Source organism: Lingula anatina, chromosome 6 (assembly GCF_051362555.1).
Source record: "Lingula anatina isolate TDL-2025a chromosome 6, LinAna3.0, whole genome shotgun sequence".
Taxonomy (NCBI): Eukaryota; Metazoa; Brachiopoda; class Lingulata; order Lingulida; family Lingulidae; genus Lingula; species Lingula anatina.
This window is the reverse complement of record NC_141772.1, coordinates 2,500,434-2,516,493: the sequence shown is the minus strand read 5'-3', so window position 1 is coordinate 2,516,493 and position 16,060 is coordinate 2,500,434. Positions and strand designations below refer to the sequence as shown.

Here is a 16,060-nt window from a genome sequence, read left to right as displayed (position 1 = left end):
TAACGTTACCTTTTCGCATCGCTTGATATGAAAATAACGTAAGTTATTTAATTTTATTGCATTTTATCTCAAGATATCGATAATCTTGCACATACCTTCGTTTTTCTAAATAAAATCCACTTAAATTGTCACCCTGGTAACCGTTTATGTTTATCAGCAAAAAGTTACCGATTTTGTCTTATCTTGAATTTGATAACACCTATCAGTTGAACAAGTGTGAGGAAGGAAAGGTAAAAAATACTTTCACAATACGATGACCTGAGCGCTCGCACGTCAATTAGGACACTGTCGATGCTATGACTGATTACACACTGTAAGTAGACATTTCGGCAAACATTTTAAATGAATTTTGGTGATTATATCTGCACTGGCTTTGGACTTATCCATCTATTAATGGGGTGTGGTCAGTGTTAACTCGCCGTCAAGGAAAATAAGTTGCTGAACTTAATAAAAAAATGCTGGGCCATATATACGGCAGGTGGGCACAGCCATGGGTTGGCATAGGGAGGGACACCCCCTTCCTCTATGGGTGGGGGTCCCCCTCCTCAAAATAATAATAATAATAATGTGAAAAATTGTTGCGGCATTTTATTACATAAAAATTAAAAGTTCTATTAAGCTCTATTATTCAGCCTCACCTGATTTTTTTTCGTAAGGTTATTTTTTTCAAATTTTACATGTTCAACAAATGGAAGTTTCCCTGTCTTTTTTTCAGTGAAGTTTTCAGTCTGCAGTTCTTATACTAGTACATCTGTCAGTTCACGTTAAATTACTTGATTAACAGAAGAATTAAGGGTAAGCCAAAAAGCTCCTTATTTACCACCTTCTTAGATAATATATAAACTTTTGTGTTCACTGACGTAATTCCTTAGCATTTACACAAACACAATACTAATTGTTAATTAAGTAATTGAAATTTGATTATTTATTTATTTATTATTATTATTTGTTTTGTTTTAGGTGAACATTGTAAGGCATCATCATAAGAAAGAGAGAGGAGGGAACAGGGAAAGAAAATCCTTTTGTTCGCTACCATTGGTTGCTTTGGGAAACAACTCAACTATGAAAATAAAGTCCAGGAAATCTCCCTTCCCTGCAGTGTAATGGTAACAAAGACCAGAAGAAACTTTCAAATACTGGTGAGATAAACTCCTCAGACATGGCTGGCAGAAAAGTAGCATGTAAGGAGAGTCTTGATTTTTTAAGTAGACTTGAGTTGTCTCCACAGTCTGAGACACCAGACATTGTGCTGAAATGGACTGACCTTCATTTTAGCCATGCTGACATAGACAACCTTCCTGAGTCCATTGACAGGTGTGCCAATGTTAGTGTAATATATGCACAAAATAACAGGCTATCTTCTTTACCACAGTCCATATCCAGCCTGTCTTTCCTCACCATGTTGGACCTTTATGCCAATGCTTTCACTACATTCCCCAAAGTACTGTGTGGCATGACTAAGCTAGAAATCCTGAACTTGCATGACAATCAGTTGTCTGACTTACCAGTGGAGATCAGCGGTATGACTGGGCTCAAAATATTCGATCTCAGTGGGAATCCCTTCACCACATTCCCAGCAGCGTTGCTGAACATGGCTAACCTAGAGCATCTGGAATTAACGGACAGTAAGCTATCTGACATACCAGTTGAAATTAATAGAATGACTGGTCTCAGACTGTTCTGGCTTCATTGTAATCGTTTCACTGCATTCCCCACAGCAGTGTGTGGCATGGCAAACCTAGAGCAGCTGTACCTTAATACCAACCAGATACCTGACATACCAGCGGAGATCAGTGGTATGACAGGGCTTAAAAGATTTAGTATCATTGCCAATTGCATCGCTACAATCCCCGTGGCATTGTGTAGCTTGGCCAACCTGGCAGAGCTGTACCTGGATCGCAACCAGCTATGTGACATACCAGTAGAGGTCAGTGGTATGACGGGGCTTAGAATATTGGATCTCAGTTGGAATTGTTTTACTACATTCCCCAAAGCACTTTGTAGCTTGACTAACCTAAAGGAGCTGGACTTGAGTAACAACCAGATATCTGATTTACCAGCAGATATCATTTCAATGACTGGGCTGGAATCACTGGATCTGGAGTCCAATAATATTACTCACCTGCCACCTCAGATAGGGAATATGAAAAGCTTGGTGGAATTAAATGTGAGGGGGAACCCCCTGGTACAACCACCAGAGCATATTGCTGTCAGAGGCCTTGATGCAATCAAAAGGTATTTTGAAGCATTAACTACCACCGAGGCAATCCTGTCAAACAGAATACAGGTCAACTTGCTTGGAGAAACAGAAGTAGGAAAAACCAGTCTCTCTCGCACATTGCAGAGAGGAAAGTCAACACTCACAACATTAGCAGACAGGACAAGAGTGGTAGAACAAGGGACATGGGAGACTGACCAAAACATTGCTTTCAATATCAATGACTTTGGCGGACATGATGTCTACAAAATTGGCCATCCCATTTTCATTTCCAAACACGGCTTGGTCCTAATCACATTTGACCTATCAGAGTATGATCCAGAAAATAAAGCACATTATCAGCTCTACATTGGAAACTGGATTGACAAGGTACAAGAAAAATTGCCAGGTATAAAGATGGCAGTAGTGGGAACTCATATTGATCAAGATGAAGCCTACAGTGCAAAGTGTTCTATAATTAAAAAACAGTTTGAAAACCACAGGCAGAGAAAACAAAAATGGTATGAGTCTCAAATAAAGAGCATTGAGAAGAAAATTCTGAACACAGATGAAACCCAAACATCTATCCTTCAAGCCTATCAAGATAAGAAGTGGAAACTGATGTCGTCACAAGGCCAAGTAATAGACATCCATGAAGACATTTTTGGGGTGAGTTCCAAGACCATGGAGGGAATTGAAGGTTTACAAAGTTTTCTTACTACTGTTGCAAAAGAGCGTGCTGTAATTTTACCAGAAATGTGGGTTGATGCTGCCACCATGGTTTGCACCAAGAAATATGAAGGCTCTGAAAATACACTTGGCTGGGACAAGTTACAAGACCTTATTCTGCAGTCTGCTCCAACACCCTGGAAAAAGAGAAATTATTCCAATGAAGGTCTTGATTTGGCAACATGCGACATTTTAAGTTTTCTTGCTGACCGTGGTGACATCATTTGGTTTGATTCAAGCCCTACTCTGAAGAAAGTTGTGTTTCACAGGCAAGAGGTTCTTGCAAATGTTCTCAAAGCAGTGCTGAATCACGATAGTGATGCTGTCCGGGCCAAACTACAACAGTCCATGAGTATTTCAGAACCTAAAGCAAAGAAAATCCATGATGATATCTTCAGCAGAGGCATCATTTCCAGAGAAGCAATGGACTGCTTATGTGAGCCTTTCAGATTATCAACCACTGAAGCTGATGTCATGGTAGAACTGATGCAGAAAATGGAGTTGTGCTATCAAGTTCAGGAGGATCCATTGGTTCCATCCAGCATCTCATTCCACTTTCCATGGCTTCTTACGCTGGAGAGACAGCCTGAGTTGGATGAAAAATGGCCCAGAAAAGTTCCCACAGGCACCACACAACTGACTTTGCAGAACTATTTTCCATACAGATGTCCAGAAGGCATATACGAAAAATTGTCTGTTCGTCAGCACAAGTACCTTGGACTTTTGAAGACCAAACGTATTGATTGGAAGGATGGGGTGTATGCAGAACTTCAAGAATGTCAAACTCATTTCTCCCGACAGGAAAGACATCACCATCCTGCTAGCAGCACCTTGGACTGGATCATCACTATAGCTATACGTGGAGCAGACCTCTCAAAGATGTGGTCCGTTTTTGCTTGTGCTTATGCTGACCTCATGGACATCATCAAAGAAGAGTGCCCTGGGGTGTACTTTGACAAATACTTGGTGTGCCCCCACTGTACAAGTGAAAACTGTGAGGATCCCACACTCTTCCCTGGAGAGATACTGGACCAGACCTATCTGCTTGGTGGCGTCTCCAAACCAAAACAGGTGCCATGTGTCAATACTGGTGTCTACATTCCTACAGACCTGGTCTACCCACCACACCTGACAATGAGCTGGCAGGAAGGTATGAGCTTTAGTAAATTTTATTTCAAGGTATTTTCTATTTGTTTCTTAATTAAAAAGGGTAAAATAACGATATGTTGCACGCTTATTTGCCAAGTCTGATATTTTAACCAAACTAGGTTGAGCATCATACAGTGATTGCAGTTGAATGTGCAAGTAGGACCTCCAGCAACAATATTGTAACATTGTATTTTCTTGTATCAAACCTGGGCATTTCAGTTGTCAAGAAGAACAAAAATAAGCTGAAACAAAACATCACAGAACCTTGTCTCTTTGAGTTGATTGATGTTTTTATCCAAGAAAGCATCCTGACAGACCGTGAATCTGAGTGGATTAAGACATCTCCTGATAAAACTGCTGTCTTCTTAGACTTCCTGACCATGAAATCTGACAAGGCATTTGATATTCTCTGTCAGTTTTTTGTTGAGCATGAGCGGTATGATCTTCTCAAGTTGATCAAGTACTAAGGAATACCTAAGGACACTGTGCTATGTGATAAACTTGAAAAAAGAAAAATGAAGAACACAGTTCCCAATGCCTAAATGACTTCTCAGACATGATGTGGAAAATGTTAACTTACGAGAGCTGTGCACATTGTCAAGAATAAAGACACTGCAATGGTCAGTCAGAGGCAAATGTTCAGATATGAAGAATTGATGACAATTTCAAGATTATACTCATTGCCCAAATTTTATATTACTCAGTTTCAGCTAAAACATTCTATTCCACTGATGACATTGTTATCTACTGAAAAGAGGATAAGAAATATTGGCAAGTTGTGGACAAATTAGCACACAGACACAACTAAATTATGTTTTAAAATGAAAGCACAAATAACAATCTGGATATTTAATGTGCTATTAGACATGATGCAGAAATCTGTGATACATTTTATTATATTGTACATGTATATAGGGATGTTCTAAGTGTCTGATTTATACGTTTTATGATTTTGAAGTGTTTTCATAGCATTTTATTTGTAGTTTAAGTAGGGAATTTTTTTCCTTTATGGAAGTTTTGACTCTTTTTTTTTTTATAAGACATGTTTAATGAAGAGAGCACAAGTATCAGATGATTATTACATATCTCATAGATAAAGAAACTCGCTATAAATATTAATATTTTAATTTGTGTTATTGTGCCATATAAATGGGAACTTTCAGAAAAGGACAAAACCCGCTTAATCTCCATTTTCAGTGGGTGCCATATAAACTTCACTGTCACCAGGGTTGATAGAACTTTCCATGGTATTTGTGTACATTAATCTGCTGATATGGTAATTTCCAAAGAAATCGGGTCTTTTTTAAAATATGTACAATAAGTAAAGGAGGTTCTCCTGCACCCTAGGTTTTATAGTTTACTGTAAGCTACCCTCTGTCATCCAGCAGTCACTGGAAATGGCTGATAATATATAGAGGTTAGTTTTCTGGAAACTTTGAAACTCTGGGTGGTCTGATTTTTGTACATACACCTTGCCAAATCAGAGACATTGTTATTTTGAATAATTATTAAGAAACTGTATGAGTTAAGGTAAATATTTTAACCAAATATTGATGGATAATGCACCCACATTACTTTTTACATACACTGAAGATTTTCCCATTAGATTACAGTTTTTTTAAATTATTGAAAAATAATTTAATGTTTCAGAACTTTTTTGGTCAATTGTATATAGAATAGATATAAAACAAAGTATTAAATGAATATTATCTCCAGTGTAGCTTGGGTGTGATAATTACCAGCTAACAAACAGATGTGTACAAACTGTACCATTCTGTACTTCTCCATGATGTTGTATAGATCACAGACAGGAAGGACAGGATTATGTGATAATATCCACTTATTTTGATATTATACTCATAATTGTATAGAATATAGTTATAGATGAGTGGTACTCTTCTCAACTTCCCCAAATAGGATTACTTTGTGTTGGGATTTGGTGTGTGTGTGGGTGCATGCACCTTTTGAATTGTTTTAAAATATCAATAACGATGGCAGTAAAAAGCATGTTTCTTCTTTAAAAAGATGTAACTTGATTTGTTCTTGTCCCCTTCTTCTCCTTCTACTATTCCATTAAATAATCTATTTCATTTTTCCTTTTTTTTTAAATTGTAAGCCTTATAGTAAATATGTTGTATGAAATATTTTATATAAATAAAGAAAATAAAATTAAATGCTTATAAAATGTGTTATTCATAAAGAAAGACCATAACAAAAGAAGGACTTCTATAAATTTGAATTTTTTCCGTTTCTTCAAAAAACTTTAAGTGATATTTCAAATCATTTACATCCTTCCCTCAATAAACATTCTTCTCATGGATGCTACTGCACTTCAGCAATGAAATTGTGGTAGAGAAGAAAATTACAATGGCATCTTTTCTTACAAAAGGAAAACATTAATTCTTCAATGATGTGGACTTAAATATAAAAATGGGAACATTTGTTCAGAAGAGTTGCCAAAGTCATGCTTTAATTTGTTTTTTCAACATCAGATTAAAACACTTGTGGATTTTTAATGACAAATGGAGGAAACAAAGCTTTTGAATGTACTGATTCAGTCACATGATTTTGACCTTGGGTGTGCCTGTGGAAGCCATTTTTTCCTACCTGCAAAGAATGTACCAGTGCCTAGCAACAGTCACAACAAACTTTATGCTGTGGGGATAAACACCTCAACTTACGTTACTTCTTGGAAAATTAACCAGCCCAGGTAAGTTAAAAAGCAGAAGCATACGTACCTGTATAATATAGTTTTGAAGGAACATTTTTTTATATAAGAATTGTGATTTGTGAAAAAAAATTCAACAATTTAGGACTTACATACTAATGCAAGGTAAACAGGAAGGTCAAACAGTTTTTTTTTGACATTTTTTTACCTGAACTGCTGCTTTAATAAGTATCTATAATTTTATAAGTGTTTTTATGAAGCTTCTTTAAATAACAGGGAAGGTTTTGAGGTTTCTTGTTGTTACACAAATGTGCCGAAATATCACATTAAGAAAAAAAAAAACAAGGCCTAAAGGGTTCCTACTACCCCTGCCAACTTATATTTAAATAGAAATACTAAATGCACATTGATAATAGGTAACTTTGTTATTATTTTTTTGTCTCTTTTACCAACTATGTACACTGTCTGAGTATATTGTTTGAAATATGACAGTGAGACGGGAATGGTAGTCTTAGGGATGGAAGACCAGGCACCAAATGATGCCTGATACAGACTAATGGTGTAGGGTTATAGCCCAGTGTAATGAGGTCTGAGTACTGGTAAATGCACTATATTTTCTAGCTAGCAGACTACCATTCCTGCTACACTTGTAAGCAGTGACTTTAGTCAGTTTATTGAATATGTAAACAAGTTCATCCCCCTCAACACCTGGACAGGAGAAAAAAAAAGTTAACATGACTGTCATAAATCTCATATTGTTTTCCTCGTGAATAGCTACATGGTGTACTTTCACTGCCACTCGACATCTTTTCCAGAAAAATTAAGCCTACCAGTTAGTTTTCAAATCCAAATCAAGTTCCAGTGAAGAAACATTAGGGGAGGAGAAATCAGAGTCCACATTACCTGAAGTTTTATCACTGTTCACAGCAAAAAGAGTTTCTGGTAAGTTTATCAGTGACTTTCATACTTTAATTTACACAAACAGCTGCATGGATTAGACAGGAGCCTTTTTCACCATATCTACAGGTAGCAAGGCCAAGAATTTTTTAAAAGAAGTACATGTAACTGTTAAGGATTTGATCAATAACTCTCCTCCAGGAATGGAGTTTTGGATCAATGATTTGTAAAAAAGGTAAAAAAGGAAAATAACACTATAGTACATAGTAGATATGGCGTGATAGAGCTCAAATACGGTATATAATCAGTGATATTCAGTTTTAAAATGGTGATATTTACTTGTGTGCCACAAAATGCAGCACTGAAGGCTCTGATATATATATATATATATTATCACAAATTATAGGGAGGGCAGTTTATCTGTATGAGTATGTGCACTGTACCAGTACATATATTGTATGTTTGGAAAAAGACAGTGTGACAGGAATGAGGTCCAAGTACGGCTATATATATCCTGTTTTCTAGCTTGCAGACCACCATTCCTACTATACTTGTAATTAATGACTGTAATCAGTTAAAATATAAACAATTTCATCGAAGTTGTAAGGAGTAAGATTCATCACTCCTGTGATCTTTTCGATGGGGAAAAAAATAATTGTCCTCAGGAAAAATCCAATTTCATCAATTACAAACAGGTAGGTCAAATAGTTGTTTCTGCCAATTTTTTTACCTGAACTGTTGTTTTATCATGTTATGCTATCTATAATTATTTAGTTCTTCTATGAGGTCATTTTATATAACAGGGTATAGATAGGTAATTTGGGCTTTCTCTACGTTACTAGACTTTTAGATGCCCAAATAGTTGGTCTCTCATTTTTTGTATGACACTTTTGTTATTGCACAGTACTTAGTCATGCATGGAATGCAATTTTAAAGAACTTTCATTATTATTTTTTTTTACTTTTATTATTATTACGACTGAAACTTACTCACATGATACTTGTTTACCACAGGTGTTTTTGTGAAAGTGGACACCATTTTCCCACCTGCGAAAAAGACAATAGAGGGGATCTAGTGACATACACATCCAACAACATGTAGCAGGGCTTTACACACTAAATTTTGCCATGTTCAACAAAGTCTAGGTAATGTACAATTTAAAATAATGCTATGAATTTTTGTATTCACTTTGCAAGGATATTTTAAAGAGTTAATTAAGTGGTCATATAAAATTGAAAAGCATATATATGTTTAAGAATTTTGAGTAGCAGTTCATTTTCTATTTTACTGCAAGGTACTAGTAAATTATGTGCCTTTTTTCTTTCTTTCTTTCCTTTTTTTTTTTTTTTTTTTTTTTGATGGAAAACTGAAGAAGACCATTTTAAAATTATTTACTTCTGCAGAAATTTAGAAACTTGAACAGATGTTTTCTTTTTCCTTACATTTTTGGTATTTACTAGTTGTAATTTACTTCAAACCAACTTGACCAGTGAACAAGATACTTTTCATACTAGTAGTATTTATACAAACTGTTAATTATGAAATAAAAAATTACTCTTAATTTATGTTATTTTTTCATTATAGGTGAATAATTTGAGACGTCATCATAGAAAAGAAAGGACAGAAAAGAGCATTTTGTTAACTACTACTATCTTTGGAAGAGAGGTCATGAAAGTAGAAAAGAAAATAAATTTCATATAATTATATAACTATGGTAAGAAATTGAAACATGCAACTAAAGTCACTGAAATCTCCCCTGGCAATCTAATGGTAACATAGACATCAACCCTCCTCAGACATGACTGGCAGAGTAGTAGCAGGAAGGGGGGGTTTTGATCTCTTACGTAGACTTGAGTTGTCTCCACAGTCCGACACACCAGACATTGTGAAAGAATGGACTGACCTTCTTCTTGATATGGCTGTTATGCCTGGAGACAACCTACCCGAGTCTATTGGCAGGTGTGCTAATGTTCGTTTTCTATTTGCTCCTCATAACAAGTTATCTTCTTTACCTCAGTCCATATCCAACCTGTCACTCCTCACTTACTTGGACCTATCAAACAATGCTTTTACTACATTTCCCATAGCATTGTATGGCTTGGCTAAGCTACAAGACCTAAACCTGAGCAGCAACCATCTATCTGACTTACCATTGAAGATCAGTGGTATGACGGGCCTTCAAAGATTTGATATTAGTTTTAATAAATTCAATACATTTCCCACAGCACTGTTTAACATGACTAACCTGGGGACACTGTTATCAAAAGGCAACAAGCTGTCTAACATACCAGTTGAAATCAAACATATGACAGGGCTTAGATGGTTCTGGCTTGATAGCAATTGCTTTACTGCATTCCCAACAGTACTGTGTGACATGGCTAAACTTAAGTTGCTGGACCTAAGGAAGAACCAGATATCTGACGTACCAGTGGACATCAGTGAGTTTACAGAGCTTGAAGAATTGTTTCTCCATCAGAATGCTTTCATTACATTCCCCACAGCACTGTGTAGCATGACTAAGCTAAAGAAGCTGGGACTGCATGACAACCAGATATCTGATATACCAGCAGATATCATTTCAATGATTGGACTGGAATCACTGGATCTGAGGTCCAATAACATCACCCACCTGCCACCTCCGATAGGGAATATGAAAAATTTGGTGGAATTGACGTTGAGGGGGAATCCACTGTTACAACCACCAGAGCGCATTGCTGACAGAGGGCTTGATGCAATCAAAAGGTATTTTGAAGCATTAACCACCACCAAGGCAATCCGGTCAAGTAGAATACAGATCAACTTGCTTGGAGAAACAGAAGCAGGGAAAACTAGTCTCTCTCACACATTGCAGAGAGGAAAGTCAACACTCACAGAGTCAGCAGACAGGACAAGAGTGGTAGAACAAGGGACATGGGAGACTGACCAAGACATTGGTTTCAATATCAATGACTTTGGTGGACATGATGTCTACAAAATTGGTCATCCCATTTTCATTTCCAAACGCAGCTTGGTCCTCATCACATTTGACCTATCAGAATATGATCCAGAAAATAAAGCACATTATCAGCTCTACATTGGAAACTGGATTGACAAGGTGCAAGCACAAATGCCAGGTATAAAGATGGCAGTAGTGGGAACTCACATTGATCAAGTCGAAGCCTACAGTGCAAAATGTTCTATTGTAAAAAGCAAACTGGAAGAACACAGGCAGAAGAAACAGAAATGGTACGGGTCTCAAATAAAGAGCATTGAGAAAAAAATTCTGGACACAGATGGAACCCAAACATCTATCCTTCAAGCCTATGAAGACAAGAAGAGTAAACTGAAGTCCTTACAACACCAAGTCATGGACATCCATGATGACATTTTCAGAGTAAGTTCCAAGACCATGGAGGGAATTGAAGAACTACAAAACTACCTTACTACTGTTGCAAGAAAGCGTGTTGTTGTTTTACCAGAAATGTGGGTTGATGCTGCCAAGAATCTTCGCATCAAGAAATATGAAGGCTTTGACAATACACTAGACTGGGACAAGACACAAGACATCATTCTACAGTCTGCCCCAGCATCCTGGAAAGAGAATAACACTTCCAAAGAAGACATTGATTTGGCAACACGCGATATTTTAAGTTTTCTTGCTGACCGTGGAGACATCATTTGGTTTGATTCAAGCCCTACTCTGAAGAAAGTTGTGTTTCACAAGCAAGAAGTTCTTGCCAATGTCCTCAAAGCAGTCCTCAATCATGATAGTGATGCTGTTTGGTCCAAACTCCAACAGTCCATGAGTATATCAGAACCTAAAGCAAAAATAATCCAAGATGACATCTTCAACAGAGGCATCATTTCCAGAGAAGCAATGGACTGCTTCTGTGAGCCTTTCAGATTATCAACCACTGAAACTGATGTCATGGTAGAACTGATGCAAAAACTGGAGCTATGCTACAAAGTCAAGGATCCATTGGTTCCATCCAGCATCTTATTTCACTTTCCATGGCTTCTCACTCAGGAGAGACAGCTTGAGGTGGATGAGAAATGGCCCAGCAAGGTTTCTTCAGACACCACACAACTAGCTCTGGAGGTCCATTTTCCATTCCAATGTCCAGAAGGCATATATGAAAAACTATCTGTTCGTCAACACAAGTACCTTGCACGTACGAAGACCAAGCATATAGATTGGAAGGATGGAGTGTATGCACAGCTTCAAAGTTGCAAAATGCAGCTGTCTCGAGAGGAGAGACGTCAACAGCTTGAAATGGCCAACAGTACCACAGATTGGGTCATCACTATAGCCATCCGAGGATCAGATCTTTTAGAGATGTGGCCAGTTCTCTCTCGTGCCCATGATGACCTCATGGCGATTATCAAAGAGGACTGGCCTGGGGTGTCTTATGACAAATATCTTGTGTGTCCACACTGTACAAGTATAAACCATGAGGTGCCAACTCGCTTTGAGATTGAAATACTTGGTGTTGACAGGCCAAAGAAAGTGCAATGCAACAGCACTGAACCTGGTGAATACATTTCTGCAGACCTGGTCTACCCACCACACTGGAAGCAAGGTATGAAAAACAAATTAAAAAAGATAAATTCTTCTATCACTTACTAATTTATGGATAAACAGTTGTGAAATATTTTCAGTAATTCGGTTACTGTTTGTTTCTGTATTGCAATGTATAATGAGGTATTATTCATTAGTTTGCAAAATCTTTGACAAACTAGTTGATTGTGCATTGTCACATAGTTGTTGCTGTTGGGAATGTCATTAAAAAACTTCAACAGTAATGCTGTAGTATGTAACACTGTATGAAATCCTTAGGCGCTGTCTTATTAACACACGTTCCTACATGTGAGAGGTCCAACACAGTACCATGTTGTTGTGATGTAGTGGGTTTTAACTGGGACTTGAGCCAACCATCCCCACACATAAAGTTTGTAGTAAAATTATTAGTTTATTTCATTGTATTTACTCTTTCAGTAGTCAACAAGAACAAAGATACGCTGAAGCAAAACATCACAGACCAGGATCTCTATGACATGATCGATCTCCTTTTCCAGGAGGGCATCTTTTCAGACCGTGAATCTGAGTGGATAAAGGCATCTCCTGATAAAACTGCAGTGTGCTTGGACTTCCTGACTAAGAAACCTGACAAGACATTTGGAATTCTATGTCAGTTTTTTGTGGAGCATGAGCGGTATGATCTTCTTGAGCTAATCAAATACTAAGGAATATCTAAAAAGAAAAGTGAACAACACAGTTCCAAATGCCTAAATGGCTTTTCAGACAGAATGTGGAATATATTAACTTAGAAGAGGTGTGGTCATGAATAGAGACACTGCAGTAGTCAAGCGTAGACAAACATTGAGATTTGAAGAAGTGATGACAAGTGATGTGTATTCTCTTTCTCAACATATTACTCATTGACAACCTCATCCAGAACACTAGCAGTTACAGCAAAGACTGAACAAAGGTTAAGAAATATGGGCAAAAGCATGGACAAATAAGCAGACAGACCAAACTAACTGAAATTGACACTCATGTCCCAAATTCAAAATGTAGGCATAGATTATATGGAACTGACCAATTTTATGTATTGTCTGACATGTTGAAGAAAGATGTGATACACTGTACATACTGGTAGGGAGGTATTATAGTCTCTACAATATATATACTGACAATCAATGAAAACGCATCAGAAAACTTGCTTGTATTTTTTTTTACCCAGAACCGATTCCAACCATTTAAACAAGTACAAATGCACGTGTTTGGTCATAAGAGAGTGGGCTGACCACTCGGATGTTAAAAAAATTTCCGCTTCAGTGATTTGGTGACCAGCTATTACAAAATCATGTGTTTTTCCTGTCTCGTGATTGGTGTGAATTAATCAGGTTCAATATATGGTGATTAATTAAACCTATTTAAGGTAGTCACCAAATCCAGTATGACACATGACAAAAAAGTTCAGTAATGCCACGTCTGACACTGGAAGAGGGACTGGGGGCCCTGGGGATGCTGGAGGATGCGCGGAACCAAAGAGATTTGATCATATGACCTTGCATTTTAATGATCTTTTCTGACCTTTACTTCACCTTGTGTAACTGAATTATTGGCCATATGTTTGTGTACAATCGTCTGTTGTCATCATATCTGCTCAAAAACAGACCAACACATGGAAAGGATGGGAAGTTAAAAATGTGAAAATATGTGTAAATATGCACGGCTAGTAATGGACCGTTCCATATGTAAATACATGTAAATATGTATAGCTAGCAATGGACTGTTCCACAGATAATGAAATGCATGTGCCAACTGTGTTATATGCGTACTGCATTCTAGTCTAGACTAGATATAACTGCACTGCCATTTCCAGTCAGTAAATGCATACGTATGTGCAGCTTCCAGAAATAGGTTAACCGCTCATGCATGTTATTATCTGTGGAAAGGTCCATGGAGTTTGTTCTGCATGCATTAAAAATTATAGAGTTTACTAGATTAAGCTGACCTCTTCAACCACTAATTTTGTAATATGATAATTGTAAATAATTTTATCGAGGCACATATATGTAAATTCTAACAAGTTCTTGAATATTAATTGTTACCCAATTTAGACTGGGTTCCCATACCTAGATCGATCTAACAGGATTGGTCCATCTCCAATTAAGGGGTTTGAGCTTATAAGCAGTTTAGATGTATGGCATGTTTACTAAAGCTGCTAAAGGATAGTTAATTACCCCTATCAGCTTCAGCAGGCATGACAGACATCTAAGATGCTTAAGTTGATTGCAATTTAGGGAGATACCGGTAGTTTGATCCAAAGTTAGTACGTATACAATATGATCTGGAAATGCTCCCTTATTGAGTGAAATGTATTATAACAAGTCGATAATTAGCTTATTTGCTAAATGATTTCATGTTAATACATGCCATCTAATTGATAATATGTGGCAATAGCCAATAATTTTGCAAATATGATAATTGAAATTAATTTTATAAGGGTGACTTACTTCTTACACGGTGAGCCTTGTTACACAATTCATTGTTAATTAATAATGCATTCTACCACTTGAGTCAACAAGTTTATGTTTCTTGACTAAATGATTCCATGTTTCACTAATACATTAAGAAAGATATGTAACCGTTTGACCTACTCAGAATTTAAAGATTATTCCAGGTTAGAGAAGAAATTCTGAATCTAAGGCTGCGTTCACATGAAAAAATTTAAATTCTAAAAATATAAAAATCTATTGGCGGTATCTAGTGATCACGGTCTGTGCCCTGAATACCCTGAGTGTAATTACTAGTAGCGCGAGCGAGTTACTTCCAAAGCTGTTATTAATTCTTGGCTGTGCTCAGAGGAGATTCTGAAACCTGGATGCATGCACAGTAGGAAGGAGAGAAAGTAAATGGCAGCTGCGGGTTGCTTTGAAAAATGTCTTTGTGGATTTTGTGCAACAACAAGACGAAGAAGATGAGGTCCATTTACACACAACAGATATAAGTGCAAACTGATGAACTCCACAGTTTAGAAATACTAATGCGCCTCTGTCCAGGCATCAGAATTAGAATTTAGATTTTTCATGTGAACGCAGCCTAATGCCCCCTTTACATTGGACGGCGTCCTTTCTGCGACCATGAAATTTGGCATCGCTGTGGTCTTAATAAGGAGGGACGAGCATTAATTTTTTATCAGAATGAATGCTCAATGATCGGCCAGTTGTCGGCACGTAAAGCATTATAATTTTTTAACTCTCTGCTGGACGCAGAAAGGACGCCGGAAAGGAAAGGGGCTTAAGTAAAGTGATGGGTTAAGCAAATATTCCTGAGTGAGAGAAATGAGTTTTTCTTGGAGAAAAATTTGCTTGGGCATAAAAGTCCTAGATATGTAACCTTTCAGAAAGATATGGTTCTGTATAGCTTGGTCTGTTCAGCATTTTTGTGTTACTAGGTATGTGAGAACTATTATTAAAATACAAAAAAAGCTGAGTTTTATCAATGTTATTTATTAAAAAATTGTAACATATTTGTGAGGTACCTTAAGTAAGTACGTAAATATATATTTGAAAACAGTTCTCTTCATAATTCACTTATTTTTCTCCTAGTCAAAATTATTAATAGGTGAAAACTGTTTATTGGATAGCAAAGGAAGGTTACTTTTAATCACTTAATATGTTTTTTTTAAAGAATTTATTATTTAGTACTTACGTAACATTCTGACACTCCATATATTCTGACATTTTAGATTCACTGTTTTTTTTTTTATTTTTTTCTTCAAAACTGATTAAATACTTGATTTTAGCAATGTTACTTTTTGTGTGCTGCAATCAATAAATATTCAAAATATAAATCGAAACAATGATCATCACAGCTTTTTCATTATTCTCCTGACAAAAATGAAATAATATAGAAAACTTGATCTCGTGAA

General features: G+C 36.8%; 2 protein-coding genes across 4 annotated transcripts; both read left to right on the top strand.

Annotated features, from left to right (window-relative positions):
• The first annotated feature begins 210 nt into the window (after positions 1-210).
• LOC106173395 (malignant fibrous histiocytoma-amplified sequence 1 homolog) lies at positions 211-6,239 on the top strand. 2 transcript variants are annotated; one of them, XM_087015344.1, is made up of 4 exons: positions 211-313; positions 716-795; positions 961-4,076; positions 4,295-6,239. In XM_087015344.1, the coding sequence occupies exons 3-4, from the start codon at positions 1,160-1,162 to the stop codon at positions 4,540-4,542; spliced, it is 3,165 nt and encodes a 1,054-aa protein (XP_086871470.1). In that variant the 5' UTR covers positions 211-313; positions 716-795; positions 961-1,159; the 3' UTR covers positions 4,543-6,239. The 2 variants fall into 2 exon arrangements, with proteins under 2 accessions (XP_086871470.1, XP_013409979.2); XM_013554525.2 differs by lacking the exon at positions 716-795.
• Positions 6,240-6,546: 307 nt separating this feature from the next.
• On the top strand, positions 6,547-16,060 carry LOC106175127 (malignant fibrous histiocytoma-amplified sequence 1 homolog). Of its 2 annotated transcripts, none has more exons than XM_087014983.1 (5): positions 6,547-6,785; positions 7,559-7,685; positions 8,654-8,785; positions 9,225-12,199; positions 12,616-16,060. In XM_087014983.1, exons 4-5 carry the CDS (start codon positions 9,439-9,441, stop codon positions 12,861-12,863), a joined length of 3,009 nt encoding a protein of 1,002 aa, XP_086871109.1. In that variant the 5' UTR covers positions 6,547-6,785; positions 7,559-7,685; positions 8,654-8,785; positions 9,225-9,438; the 3' UTR covers positions 12,864-16,060. The 2 variants fall into 2 exon arrangements, with proteins under 2 accessions (XP_086871109.1, XP_086871110.1); XM_087014984.1 differs by lacking the exon at positions 6,547-6,785 and adding an exon at positions 6,788-6,908.

Bases quoted from the DNA above. Each gene is read 5' to 3' on its own strand.
- LOC106175127 (XM_087014983.1), top strand. From the start codon at position 9,439: ATGACTGGCAGAGTAGTAGCAGGAAGGGGGGGTTTTGATCTCTTACGT. The intron at 12,200-12,615 runs GTATGAAAAACA...TTACTCTTTCAG, and splicing joins CCCACCACACTGGAAGCAAG to TAGTCAACAAGAACAAAGAT.
- LOC106173395 (XM_013554525.2), top strand. From the start codon at position 1,160: ATGGCTGGCAGAAAAGTAGCATGTAAGGAGAGTCTTGATTTTTTAAGT. The intron at 4,077-4,294 runs GTATGAGCTTTA...TGGGCATTTCAG, and splicing joins GACAATGAGCTGGCAGGAAG to TTGTCAAGAAGAACAAAAAT.